Consider the following 14961-nt stretch of genomic DNA (forward strand, 5'->3'; position numbering starts at 1 on the left):
AATAAAACCGCTATTTCCCTGCATTTTGTTCAAGGCTACAGCAATAGGCTTCAGGGGACTCAGCATGTGTTCAACATTTCTCTTAGCCCAACGTTGAGAACTTTGGCTGTGACAGTGCCATCTATTTTTTCATGATTTTGTTCACAGATTGTCATCGGATTAGGTCAGTTCTTGAGATAGTGCTCAAAACCGTCCACTACTGAGATCCATCACACGTCTTGTGGGAGAGTTAGCTTGGTTCCTCCCACTTTTTTCAGAGCAGCTGCTGCAAAGTGGTTGTTACAGAAGTATATTGCAATTTTAACAACATTAGCCTTTATTTCTGGAACACTGAAGTCTCTGGCTAGGAGGTGCATCAAATGAGCACTGCAACTGTATGTTATTACCTTGGGACTCTCTTCACTCTCTTCTAAATAATTTCTTCTCATCTTGGATACATTTGCAGCATTGTCTGTGACCAAGCTGCCTACTAGACATTTGGATTTTTTTCAGTTTGTTAAAACTTTTACTGCTACTTCTTTTAAGTATTTTGCTGTTTGTGCATTTCCTGATGTATCAATTGTTTCTGTAAGGAAGACATTCCCTTCTTCTGTTGTCACAGAAGCACATACAACGGGATCATTGTGGACATTGCTCCACCCATCAAGACTCAGGTAAACAATTTTACCCTCTAGACCAGGGGTGGCCAACCTGTGGCTCTGGAGCCACATGCAGCTCTTCAGAAGTTAATATGCAGCTCCTTGGATAGGCACCAACTCCGGGGCTGGAGCTACGGGCGCCAACTTTCCAACGTGCCAGGGGGTGCTCACTGCTCAACCCCTGGCTCTGCCACAGGCCCTGTCCCCACTCCACCCCTTCCCTCCCCTGACCCTGCTGTGCCCTCGCTCATCCCCCACCCCCAGAGCCTCCTGCATGCCACGGAACAGCTGATTGGGAGGTGCGGGGAATGACAGGGAGGCACTGATCCGTTGGGCTGCCAGTGGGTGGGAGGCTCTAGGAGCGGGTGGTGCTGCTGACATATTACTGTGGCTGTTTGGAAATGGACATTGGTAAATTTTGGCTCCTTCTCAGGCTCAGATTGGACATTCCTGCTCTAGACCTTTTCGACACTGCTCAATTTCTCTTTCATACACTTTATCCAGCAATTTGACTGCAACATCTGCGCTGTTGGGAGGACTGTATCCTGGTCTTAATGACTGAACCATGTTAATGAAGTGTGGGTTCCCAATCATATGGAAAGGAGAGTTTGTTCCATAAACAAACCGGGCAATTTTTTCATCAATCATCTCTTTTTGTAATCTGCTGGTTCTTATCACAAAACTTATCTGTGGTTGTTTCTGGATGATGGGGATTTTTTTTTCTTTTTGCTACAGGTGATATACTATGGCTATGTGACATACATGATGTGACTGAAACACTGTCATTGGCAGATAACTCTGAAATTAGAGAAAATGATGGTGATCTTGAAGGTGGATAGTCTTCAGAATCCTATACGTCGAGGATGGATTCTCCTAAACAAAACAAGTCAATGCAGTTATTTAATTATTATTCCCATACTACTCCTTTAGTATTACTCATTGCATTTACTGACACTCAGAACTACTTTAAAGATGAAATTGTAAAAGGAAGATCTGCCTATTTCAGCTATTTATTTTTTATCACAATTGCATCTAAAATGATAGTACCATAGAGTAACAAACTATTTTTTGCTCAAACGTGACAATTCAAGAATAATTCAGAAGGGAGATAGACAGTCCTTAAGAAAAAAGTACAAAATAAAAAAGTTTACCAAGCTGAAGATCCTGCATGTTCAGACATGTTCCTTTCACCATCTTCAACGCAACTTCCTCCTGAGAAGGAACATTTCTTATGATGTTGTTTCATTTGGGCAACCAGGCCTTGCATTTCTTTGTTACACCGTTTGCATTTTGCATGCATGCCTGTCTTACCTACAGGTAGAGGAACTTCATTAAAATATTCCCAAACTGGGTCTCTTTTACAGCCTGCTGCCATTATAGGTTTTCCCTTCTAGTGAGAGAATGGTATGGTAGATCTCAAATCAATGAAGGATACACTCAGAAAGACCTCAAGACTTCTGGAACATGCTGCTCAAACAGTTTCACTTTTGTTTCTACTGCCTGTCCCTCCCTTCTCACAATTATCTCCAGACTTCTTCTCCTTGTCCTTGCCCCCAACAATCTTCTATTCATTGAACTTTTTGAAACTTTGCACTTTTAGAAAGAGGTAAGGGATTGACCCTGTGTACACAAATTTGCAGAGGGACAATAGGGTTGAGGTCTCTTATTTCTCACCTCTATATATTATTTATTTTTAAACACATTTTTGCTGTTAAACAAACATGTTATCTCTGGAGACACAAATCCACAGTCTGAGAACTGCAAAACTAAGCATCTCTGATGGTATCTTCTAGACTGAGCACTGAGTCCCATTGGATAGATAGAAAGATTAACCTAAATAATCTATACAGAAGCCCCTGGAATACTATAAGATTGGGTCCCTAATCCATGAACTATTGGAACTCATTTACAAAACTTTTCTTAAATATTATATGAATATATTGTCTTATACTATAGAATTATAATTTATAATCCCTATTCCATGATGAGATATCTTTGAGCTATAATCTTTTCCTCAAAAAGCATTCTATCAAAAAATCCTATTTAAATAAAAAAAAATCTGATAAAAAAAAATCATTGATTTTTATCCACCCTGCAGCCTCCCCAGTGAATAATGCATATGACGAAAGGCCCTGAAAGGGCACCACAAAGGACCCTTCCAAGCTCCCCCTGCCATATGCCATCTCCAGCAGCTAGATGGTAACTTCCAGTGGAATGCGAGCACCTGAATGTGTGTGGGGCCTCTGAAGCCCTGTAGGAGATGGCTGATGGTTTCCCCAGGGACACAAAGGGAAGCAGATGAGCAGCACTGGGGCAGAACGGAAGTGAGAAACACCCATAGGCCTGTAAGGGCTTGAGGGGAATAAAGACTCCCCCCACCAACCAAAATGCCCATTTTCACCATGTTATAGTCAGACCCAGCAGCAAAAGAGGAGGGGAATTTCTTCCCCTTTTCCTGCCCTGCTCCTGCTTGCTGACTGAGGGGGTTCCACTGATAGTGATTTTGGCAGTGAAGTCCCTGCCTGTGCCTTCTGCTGCCAGAAGACATGATGGGGATGGCCGTGGGAGTGGATGGGGAAAAAGCTGAGGTGGGGCAATGACAGTGGTTGGAAATCCCCCTCCCTCAGTCTTCCCCCCACAGATGAAGCCTCTGGAGTATCTGCCATTGAGGGCAAGTGATAGGAACATCTGGGGGGAGGGTGCAGGGGGGAAGAGGATGTCAATAATAAAGGGACAAAGTGAATGGGAAGGCCGCTAACCACTCCTCCACATGAAGCCACATGGGAGCTGGAGGACAGGGGAGAGGGGAATGCAGCAGTGTGCACGGCAAGGAAAATTGACTTCTCCAGCTGCATTGGGAGTTTGGGGGTGTATATAAACGAGGAGAATGCACTGAGTGAGAATCAAAGTGCGGGGTGGGGGGAGGGAGAAGAACACACACCTGGGTACAAGTGGGTGCACAGGGCAAGTGGGATTGGGCGAGGCAGGCAAACAGCAAGGGGAGGTGGGCCAGGTGCAGCAGCAACAGGACTCAGAGGCCGGCAACAAATCACAGGGGAGAGGGAATCACAAGGGGGACCACCCAAGATGGGGGGAAGGAAGGAAAAGAAAGGGAAGGAGGGCCTACAAAACAGGGGGATAGAGTACTGCAGGGTGTGGGGAGGGGGGAAATCATAAAAGTCAGGGAGGGGGCAGCAAACTGCAAAGGGGAAAAAAGCCATGGGGCGGAGAGGAGAAGGGCAAACCACAAGGGGGAACCGTGCAGGAGTGAAGGGGGAAGGAAGGCAGCAAACTGCAAATGGGAACAATACGAAATGAAGGGGAAGGAGAGGCAGCAAACTGCAAAGGGTGAACAACATGAAATGGGGGCAGTAAACCGTAAGAGGGGGCTGGTGAGCAGGCTCTGTGTTGAGTGACTCCCTCCCACATGCCTTATCTGATTTTAAAAGCTTTGTGCAGGTCACTTTTAAGGGAGAGTCTTTTCCCACCATGGTGCTAGAGGTGAAACAAGTGGAAGCATGGATGGAGTATGGAATCACTCTTACATATTTACAGAGAAGGTGCAAGTAGCAGCTGAGGAAGGGGTCCACACATCAGTGTCTCATTCCCCTCCTCTCAGGAGGCTCTTGTACTGTTCCTGAGACATCCACTGTTCTCACTCCTTCAATAGTCTTCCTATTTAAAAAAAAAAGAGCATCTTGGTTTTCTCCTCACACCCTCCTCATTTCACTATGAGCAAGAAGGGCTCCCATGGCAAAGGGGCAGCACGTGCTACTGCATTATTCTAGTCAGATTTCTATACCAGACCCATCTCCCTAGTATTCTAGTGTTGCCTTAGCACCAGCTTTAATAGAGTGTCCACCCTAACTTTGATGCTACAGGCACTTGATTACATTTTCTACCTTGCTCCAAGACTGCTTCAGTGACAAAGAACAACTACCTGGTTTACTTATTAAAACCATGGAGCTCCATATGCCCATTGTCATAAGTTACATACCTTGCTTTTTTAAAGAAGTTGTCTGCCACCTCCCATTAGTGCACTTTCATATCAATTATTAAAAACCATAGCATAACATGTCCACATGATTTAAGGCTAGATATATGTGAGATCAATAAAAAGAGATAGGGGCCTAGAACTGCTCCCTAAGGAGTACAGGTGGTGTGCTGGAAAGAATGCCATTGGAAATCAAGATCTATGAGCGGATAGAGAATTGAGGCGGAAGGAGTTGATGCTAGGAAGTTTATTTGGGAGTTTGCAGCCTGGACCTGAGACAGATGTTTGGTCAACTACATTGTATCTTAATGATTCCATCACTGCAGTTAAACAGCGCAAGAAGGATTTCTAAACTTTTTGAAATATAAGACTGCCCAGCTAAGCAAAATGGACAATTTTCTTTTAAGCTTAAATACTAAAAACCTCATTTTTGTTAGATCTTTGTAATCTGCTGAATGACTTAATAAGAATGCAAGGATCTAACAAATACGCTGAACTGTAAAACCACAAGATTTCCAAATGAGAAAAGAGACGAAAACCAAACACCAAACCATTTATTGTTTTTGATGCATTATATTGAAAGTCTATTTATTCTTTTTCCATTATCACAAAATTTACAGATGTACAGCTTACTTAGCAGCAAGACTCTCATGAGGTGCATTGCATGAGTGAATGCCTGCAGGCTTGTTCTCCTTAACATGACACATGATAAATCACATTGATTTAGAACTATCAAGTACAAACTCCATGATTAATTTAAGATATTCTAACAAGTCAAACCAAACAAATTGGCACCAACTTTAAAAAAAATACACAGTGTGTCTAGGCACTAATATTGTATGCAGTGAACAACCTGATGACAGATTTTTGTATAATTTTTCTGTTATAAACAGGTCAGCTTAGATGTTATCAATATACCGTTTTACCTAAATGCCAAATCATAGCTAGTCCCCTTTGAATAAGTTTGAACAAAGGACAAAAGCAACCAGTAAAGTAATTATGTGAAAGCAAGGTATTTATATTTAATATGTGTCTGGCTTAACAGCCAAGAGGTATTGTTCTGTGCTATTATGTAAGAGGATCTAGGCTAAATTCCAGACACAGCCTCAGAGGTGCAGAAGACCAGTAGCAACAAGGAAGTGGGATACTCCACCTAAGCAATAATGAAGTGCCTACTGGCCAGCTAATTTCACAAACTGCACTGTGGAACTCCTGTCCAGTCTTCCTTACATGGAATCTGTTTTCCAGAAAGAGCCCTAATAGAAGTAAGGCTTAAAAGTGGGTGGATAAAGGTGCGTGTGTCCAGGGAAACTATAGATCCTCTGGAGCACTGAGCAACCCCTTCCTCTCAGAGTCAGAAGGGCAAAAGCAGACCAGCCCAACCTGGTTGCAAGACTCAGCTGAATGGTAACCTCTGTATTTTTAAAATGTTTTCCTTTAATACAGATGAATTTTATATAGTACATAAATTTAAAAAAAGAGGAAGGGGTGTCAATTAGATTGATTCTAGCAAGTGTTCAGCATGACCAAATGTTTCACAAGCTCTCCTGTAACGGAAGCTACCCAGTTGCCTATAACAGAACTATAGATGAACGCAATTCATGCTTAGTTTGTAACGTACATAACTATATTTCAGGTCAACATTGTTTGATAAAGGACTATGCTATTGCATTTGGTTGGATAAATATAGTTGAGGATATTGGAAAGTGTTAAACATTTCATATCTAATAGCTACAGACTATTCACCTGTTTGGTTTTGTAAAAACAATGCAATCCTTTTTTGCTTTTCTTGCTTTAGCTGCATTTGATTTCTGTAGAATAATTTAAATTATGCATACAAATGTATTTCTAAGCAGAAGCTTCAGAGGTTAGTTAAAGTAAAATAGTTTTATTTCTTAGTTACTATAAATATTATATACTAATTGCCCATACAGATAGGAGAAAGTTGTCTAAGGACAGAGATACTGACATCTAGTGGATAAACTGTCAAGCAAGATGTGTTTACAAATGCTCAATACGGGTAGAACTAGACTAAGAACAATAAAAAAAATGCCAATGGTTTAGTTAGAACACTTCTGCTATGGAACTTATTACAGGACATTTCAGGATTCAGACAAATACAGATTCCCATCCTCACTTTTTACCAGCATGCACAATTTAAATTCATACAAGTGGAAGAAAGAATGGGGTAATATTTCCCTTGTCAACATGATATTTATGGAGAGATGCTTTATTACTGGAGGTTGTCTTGACATATTAGAAGTCAAGTACTTATTAATAAGTCAAAATGTTAAGAGTTTTTTTTAAATATGATGAGTCCTGCAGATCTTCATGACTGATGAAGCAAAATGGTACAACAGGTTATGAAATGTTTACATTATTGATATAGAATATGATCTAAAGATCAATCAATCAATAAATTACATAGCTCAGAAGATTAGCTAATGCCTTTAAGGGTCTTGTGACAATTCAACTCTGACTAAAGGAAAGATCAATCATAGTTGTAAGTAACTTACAGCTCTTTGCTTTAACAAAAACTTTTACAATGATGACGACATACTCAGCAGGATGAGGTAGTGTTTACAAGAGCCCTGTATGTTAAAGTAATATGTTGAATACTTTCCAATGAAACCTCTCTATCATATGCACTTTTTGTGCTTATGGATAGGAAGACACTGTTGAGAAAGACAAGATTAATCCCTTGTGCTAAACCACAGCAGTCACCTGCGGAAAGGTGCAGATCATAGGAAAACAGAGATGATTGACCAGATTCAGACTTGGTATAAACAGATGCAACTCCACTGAAGTCAGTGATATTGCATGGATTTACACCATAAGAAGATGTTAGTCACCCTGTGGAGTAACTATGCTTCTTTGAGACATGCATCCCAATGGGTGCTCCATTTCAGGTGCTCATGCTCCTCTTGAGCCCTGGATCCGACATTTTCCATTATCATGGTCCATTTGGCCTATGAATGTGTCTTATGTATCCTTGCACCTCGCACTGAGGCTATGTAGGGCTGTGTGAATCCCTCGGTTCCTTCTCCATCCAAACGTTGCACAGAGAACAGTCTGAAGCAGAGGGGAAGGAGGGCAGGTAGTGGAGCACACAGAGCAACACACATTTCAGAGAACCAGTTACTGCACAGGGTGAGTAACCTCTTCTTCTTCGAGTAGTGTCCCTATGGGTGCTGCGCTTCTTGTGGAGATACTACTTGGGAGTCACCTGGAGCAGGGAGCTTCAGAATTGAGTCCAGAACTGAAGACAGGACCACAGTACCAAGTGCTGCTCCTGAACTGGAGGCATGGAACAAGACTTCGTGTAGTATGTACTAAACGTATGTACTGAAGATACTGGAATGTTTTTGAGTCATGCCCTGGATGTTGTGATCTGGTAGAATATGCAGTCACCGGGGGGGGGGGGGGGGAAGGAAGGATTTGAGCACCAGCTGCACCATAACAAGTGACAATGCACACGGAGATCCACCTCGACAATCTCTTGGCAGAAGTCATGGACCGCAATGGAAACAAACAGTCTAGGTGACTTCTGAAATTGATTGGTCCTGTCTAGATAGAAGGGCATTGTCATCCTAATCTCTAAGGTATGAAAAGAACTCTTCTGTTGAGACTTTTGTGGTTTTGGAAAAAGCCAGAAGATAACTGGACTGGTTAAGATGAAATTCTGATAGTACCTTAGGTAAGAACTTATGGTGTGGATGTAAAGAGACCTTGTCCTTGAATAACTCCATAAAGTGGGAAGGAGGGTCTGCCATCAAGGCCCCAATTTCTCTGTCCATACCGGCCAACATAATAGCTACTAAACAGGAAGTCCTCCCTGGATAAGTGAAGCAAAGAGCAGATTGTCCTTGGTTTGAATGGAGGTCTTGAGAGACATCTAAGTACAAAGTTGAAGTTCCCAGTTGGAGTGGGGTCCCTAACTTGGGGAAGAGTTTTCCCAAAACCTTAATAAATCTAAAGACACGGGGTGAGCAAATACAGAAACTCCTTCTACTGGAGGATGAAAAGCTGATATTGCAGCCAAATAAACCTTAATTCAAGCTAACTGATAAAGAAATCAAACTTAAGTCCAACAGGTAGTCCAAAATAGCTGAAAGCAACAAGGATTCAGACACGAGTCGGTGGCGCCGACACCAATGGCTGACTCTATTCCACTTCTGCAGGTTAATAATTTGGGTTGACTGCTTTCTACTATTCAGTAACATTTATTGTAGTTCCACAGAACAGGTAGATTCTAATCACACGAACCATTAAGGAACCATGCCCTGAGATGGAGGATCCGTAAGTTGGGATGAAGTAAATGACCCTTGTCTGGGGAGAGGAGATGAGGAATGATAAGAAGTTTGGTTGCTGTGTGGATGTACAGCTGAAACAGGTAAGGATACCAAGTTTGTCTCGGCCTGGTCGGTACTATAAGCATAACGCTGACCGTATCATGTCTGATCCTGTTCATTAGTCTCCGTATTCGCACTGTTGGAGGAAATGCATAGAATAGACTCTTCGTGCAAGATAGGAGAAAGGTGTCTCCCAGAGACTGATAGCTTAGACACCCTCTTGAGAAAAAACATACAATACTTCTTGTTAGCTTTGGTGTACTGAACTCCAGGGAGGTAAACGGTTGAAATTTGGATCTGATGGGCTGTACAACAGTTCCACAGCTTTATTGCTTCAGTGCACAAGGAGTGGGATCTTGCTCTCCCCCTTGTTTGTTGACATAGAACAGGCAGGCCAAATTGTCTGTCATGATCTTAATGCATTTGCCCTGATGACGGGTAGGAAATGAAGACAAGCATTCCTGATTGCCCTGAGTTCCAACAGGTTGATGTGGAGACTGGTTTCCCTCTGCCCTGAGCTGTGATGGCACTGTGGTGAGCTCCCCATTCCAGCAAAGACGTATCTGTTGTCACAATTATTGTTGGAGTTGGGTGAACAACAGGAGTGCCTACATAAACGTTGAGTTGATCTTTTCACCAGTCTAGGGACTTCTTTATATGGAGAGGGACTGTGACCTGCTTGTCCAAACTGTGTCTGGTTTGTGAACAGAATGTTCTGAGCCAGCCCTGGGAGCAGCAGTCATAGTCTTGCATGATTGGTCATGAAGGCGCAAGCTGCCATATGACCCAGAAGCTGTAGACAGTTTCTTTCTGAGGATTAAAGTCTCCCTTCAATGGTCCTGATTAGATGTAATAAAGTTAAGAATCTTTCCATGGGAAGGTATGCTATGGCTGTCATTGAATTCAAATACACTGTATGAACTGTATTCTCTGTACAGGGATCAGTGTGGATTTTCTTACATTGAGCTGAAGACCCAATTCCTGGAAAAGAGAGAGTGATGTCTGAGCAGATGACAGCACTACTTGGTAAGACTGACCCTTGAGCAGCCAGTTGTTGAGGTATGGGAAAACTAAAATCGCTTCTTGACGAAGATAAACAGCCACTACCGCAAGGACCTTTGAGAACACCCATAGGATCAAGGAAAGGCCAGAGGGAAGTATTCTGTATTAAAAAAGTTCCTGGGCTATAGTAGAACGTAGATATTTTCTGTTAAATGGGTGTCTCACTATATGGAAGTTGGTTTTCAGCCCTGGACCTACAAGACACCTCTCCGCTGCCTCTGATATACGGATTATATCAGAGTCAGAGTCGCCATCCTGAATTTCTGAGACTTTACAAACTTGTTTAATAGCCTAAGATCCAAAATCTGGTCTCCACCCTCCATCCTTCTTTGGCACAAGGAAATATCTCAAATAGAGTCCCCTATCCCTGTGAGGAGCTGGGACTGGCTCTATTGCTCTTAATGGAAAGAGAATCTATTTCTTGCTTCAGTAAAGGCTTGAGAGAGAGAGGGAGGGATGGATAAAAAATGGACAGGGTAGCCTGATGTTATGACCTTTATGACCCACTTGGCTGTAGTGATCCACCTCCAAGCATGCTGGAAAGGGAAAAGCAGTCTTCAAAAGGGGAGAGATGGGCAAAGGGTTACAAGCTGCTGAATCAGAGGTGTGGGAGGATTCAAACCCTTGACCAACTGGTCAAAATTGTTGTTTCAATGATGATTTGGAACTTTTGGAAGAAGGAGGAGCTGCTTTTTTTCTCTGGAACATATGCCTCTTCATGGGGGGTTTGGTGCATCCAGAGATCTTAAAACGGCCATGGAGTCTGTCAATGTGTGAAGAGACTCATCTGTGGTTTCTGCAAACAGCTTTCAACCATCAAAGGGGATACATTCAACAGTGTTCTGAACCTCTCTCGGAAACCCTGAGAGTTGGAGCCATGGCACCCTGCGCATAACTACTACCACACAGATGGAGCTGGCGTTGGTGTATGTAGCATCCAAGAACGCTTGAGAAGTTCTAGCTAATAACTGACCCTCGGCAATAATGGCATGAAATTGGTTCCTCTGTTCCTGTAGAAAATCAATAAAAAGATTGTAAATGCATGAGTTTGTGAAATTATTATTTGGCCATAACTGCCTGATAGTTTGCAATCTGAAACTGCAGAGTTGAGGAAGAATAGGACTTCCATCCAAAGAGGTCTAAATGCTTTTGGCCCTTGTCATATGGGGTAGACTGAGTAGTGTTGCTTATAGTAGTGTTGCAACTCATTCACCACATCTACCACCCGAGAATTAGGTAAATGATGCGAGAATAAAAATTCAGAATCCTTTTATCCACCTGTTTTCAAGTTAGTGGAATGTTACAAGATGTTTGTCAAACTGTCTTTGCTCGGTCCAGGAACGCCTCATTAATGAGTAGTGCAACTCTAGTGAGTGTTGCAGATTGCAAAAGGTCAAGCAATTTGTGTTGCAAATCCTTGACCTCTTTGAGTGGTATCTGAAGAGTACTGGCTACTCACTTTATAAGGTCCTGAAATTGTAGGAAATCATCAACCATCGGTGGTGGAGGTATAACTGCCATATCTGGAGATGATAAAGAGATAGGAGTGAGGGCTGGCTTCTTCATCTGCCCTAGACTTCTGTTCTTCAAACGTTTCCTTGTATTGGGGACCTGGTTGGGGAGTAGAGGATTGAACATCTCTAACCTTCCAATGTGTCAGAACTGGTTATCTGACAAGTTGCTATCAGTACTCAGCCCAGGGATCCCAGTATGGCCATTGGGAGGAACCAAATGGGAGAGAAAGTGGCATCTAGGGTTGGTCCCACCATCCTTGGTGTCAAGCCTGAGGATCTTCCCTATGGGAGTCAAATAACAGATTTCTATGTGGATGTGCAAGAGAACCCTGGATGAGACTGAAGGAAGTCTTCCTCCTCCTTGGGTATCCTCCAATGGCGGAGCACAAGTGGAAAAGGGTGGAGAGTCCAGCAGTACCAGAGAGCGATGGTAGTCCAGAGACTGGGCTCTTGATACCAAGAAGCATTTAGTACCCATGAGCAGTAGAGATTCTGGTCCATCAGCCAATGATAAGTCATTTGAGTATCTGAATTCCTGTGGTACCAAGCGAAGGATCGGTACCGCCATGGTAGCGTGCTTGGCAATGGAAGCAGACAGTACTATAGATTTTGAGCATACCAAAGTAGGTACCGGTGGTGTCACACACTTCGGTTGTGCGATATTGGGTTGTCCCAACTGGGGAGGTGCCAACAATAAAACCATGCTCAGTGGTAATGGGCTGGAGAAGCGCTTATCCTTGTCCTCCTTGTCCCCTATAGTCAGTACCGGGGCTCTGTCAGAACTCTGGGACTATTTGGACTCACTGGTATTGGAAGAGTCTTTCACCTCTATGGTATGAAGCAGAGAGGTTGAGGCTTCTGATACCATGGACTTAGTGGGGGACCAAGATCTTTTGAGAACAGTCTCCTTATGATGGGATCCAGTGCTCCTCTTTTTGGGAGACTTCACTGTGGCCTCACAAGTCTTCCCCTTATTAGAGGAGATCTGTGCTGAGGTCAAAGGGGCATTGGATCTGTTCGGAGACAGATGTCCAAAGCAGGGATATCCTGACATGACTCTCTAAAGCAGGTCGAAGGGAGTGCTCCATCAGCAGCAGCCTCAACTTGATCTCCTGGTTCTTCCTTGCCCTGGATTTAAGGGCCAGGCAGAAGTCTCCTTCTAGTAGACATGCGAGTCTCCCAAGCGGTGGACTTAAGAGTGGCTGCCGCTGACTGGGAGATGTTTGAATCCTGTAGAGCTAAGTACACCATGCCAGGAGAGAAAGGCTTCCCAGAGGGAGGGAGAGGCAAAAAGTTAATCCTCACGCTACTTATCTACTAACAACTATTTAATGCTAACACTAAACTATAAACAAGAAGTTAGCCAAGGCACGTTCCAGGCAGACGCATTAGGGGTCTAGCTCAGGCCAAGGAGGAACTGAGAACGAACTGAGGGTGGATTGCCTGCACAACCCTATGTAGCCTTGGTGTGAGTTTTAAAGATATTTAGGATGCTTGTGTGGGCCAAATGAACACGGCTAATGGAAAATCTCTGATCAAGGGTTTAAGGCACATTCGCACCTGAAGTGGAGCACCCACAGGGACACTATTCAAAGAAGAACTATTATTTGTTTTACAGAATATTTAGAACAAGAAGCAAGAGGCTTCATAATGTAGAGAAAAAAAATCACCCCCCTGCCAAAGGTTTTTGAGAAGGGGAGTTAAGATATACTGTCCATAGTGTGGTTGTGTGTTTATTTTCCCCCTTCCTTTTTGGGGTTGAGATCATATCAGGAACTGCATGCACAGAATATTGCATTTAAATGGAACCTAGCTATTTTACGGTAAATTGAAGGCTACTAAAATCCTCAAATCCCACCAATTCATTATTCACAAAAAAGTAAATGGAAAATGTAAAGATGAAGAAAAACTGAATTATGTTTATCAATTATGAATTATAAAAATGTGTCTTTGGTTGTTTTAGGGTCTATTTAAAAAAGACTAATCAATCAACAGTGTAAATAATCATATTCAAACCATTCTTGGAGTCAAAACAATGTAGAGCAGTCCTTGTGCAGCAATGCTATTGATAGCTAACATAACCACACACACATCAGGTGAACACTGTGATGAAGAAGTTGATCTTACAAGGGGAAAAAATCAGTCATGGTCTGTACATTTCTGAGAGCGTAAAAATATAAATCTAGAATCCTGGCACCAAGAAAAAAGTGTCAGTAAGTGTTTTGTTACAAGTTTATATTAGGGCAGATACTTACACAGAGCTGACTTGTATAAAAATACACCATACTACATAAGTTTTATTTAGGGATTTAATTTATATACCACAAATACTGCTTTTAATATAAGTACAATATAATACAGTTTTAATTATGTAACTGCTGGTGTTCATCTTGGATCATGAACTGAATGGCATGCCGTGCTGTCAAAACTTTAAAATGGCTTCTAGTTAAACTTCTCCAAAGTATAAAATCATGCAAAATCTACATCCTATATGATACAACCAGCACAATAATTGAAGCCAATATCCTATGAACAGCCTGGGCTATCTTGAGTTTCTTCTTGCTGTGTCCATGAGTCAGCCATCATTTTCTTTAGGCAGAAAGGCGCAATTTCAAGTTTTGTCAGTGGCATCTTGCCACGACTATTAAAACCAGTGACGGTGTGCAGTTATTGGAGAAAAGGTCTTCATTACCTGATAGAGTTCAGACTGCAAACTTAGTCCATTTGGAAGTGTCTGTGGTTAGGAGGTTTTACGCTTTACTCCTGTGACTACTGGTCGTGCATATTCCACAAAATCATCTATGAGAACAGGCCATGCTCCTAAAGAGAAGTCAAACAATGTAAAAAGTCATAAAACTTAAAATAAATCTATTTAGTTTTTAAACACAAGGGATATCAACTTCGCAGCATGACCTATATCTTAGTCATTGGACTGGATATAACAAGGTGATGGCATGGGCAATCTGCACAAAAAAAAACGTGCCTAACTAATAAAAGAAAACATTAAAGCATGTTCTCTCTGAGCTATACTTCATAGCGAAAACTATTTGCAAGTTGTATCATAATTCATATTATGAGATGTTTATAATAAACTTGAGTTCAAAGCAAGATCATGGTACTCCTATTAGAGACATTCATATAATGGGAACTATTCACATGCATAAGGATACTCAACATGTGTACACGTTTGTAGATTTGGGACCACAGCATAACATATGTTCGTGAGAATATCAAAATGCAGAAAGATATTTGTCCTTAATATTTTTTTACTAGAGGAGATAATGTTTAGTTTTTATTATTAGACATTTACATCGATTATGAACTAATGAATATTTTCATAAACTTAATTTTCACTTCCAGACTTCTATATGCTATTAAAAAGCTATTTTTGTGTAGATATT

The 14961-nt window shown here is 42.0% G+C and overlaps 1 protein-coding gene across 4 annotated transcripts in view; it reads right to left on the minus strand.

The window, feature by feature from the left end:
* Positions 1 to 5720: 5720 nt before the first annotated feature.
* Positions 5721 to 14961, minus strand: part of DCUN1D2 (defective in cullin neddylation 1 domain containing 2) — a 57410-nt gene continuing 48169 nt past the window's right edge. For all 4 annotated transcript variants that reach the window (XM_073350490.2, XM_073350508.2, XM_073350504.2 and 1 more), the window contains exon 7: positions 5721 to 14380. In XM_073350490.2, coding sequence (XP_073206591.1) covers positions 14301 to 14380 — 80 coding nt within the window. In that variant the 3' untranslated portion in view covers positions 5721 to 14300. The remainder of the gene's footprint in view (positions 14381 to 14961) is intronic.

Source organism: Lepidochelys kempii, chromosome 1, assembly GCF_965140285.1.
Source record: "Lepidochelys kempii isolate rLepKem1 chromosome 1, rLepKem1.hap1, whole genome shotgun sequence".
In the NCBI taxonomy this organism is placed as follows: Eukaryota; Metazoa; Chordata; order Testudines; family Cheloniidae; genus Lepidochelys; species Lepidochelys kempii.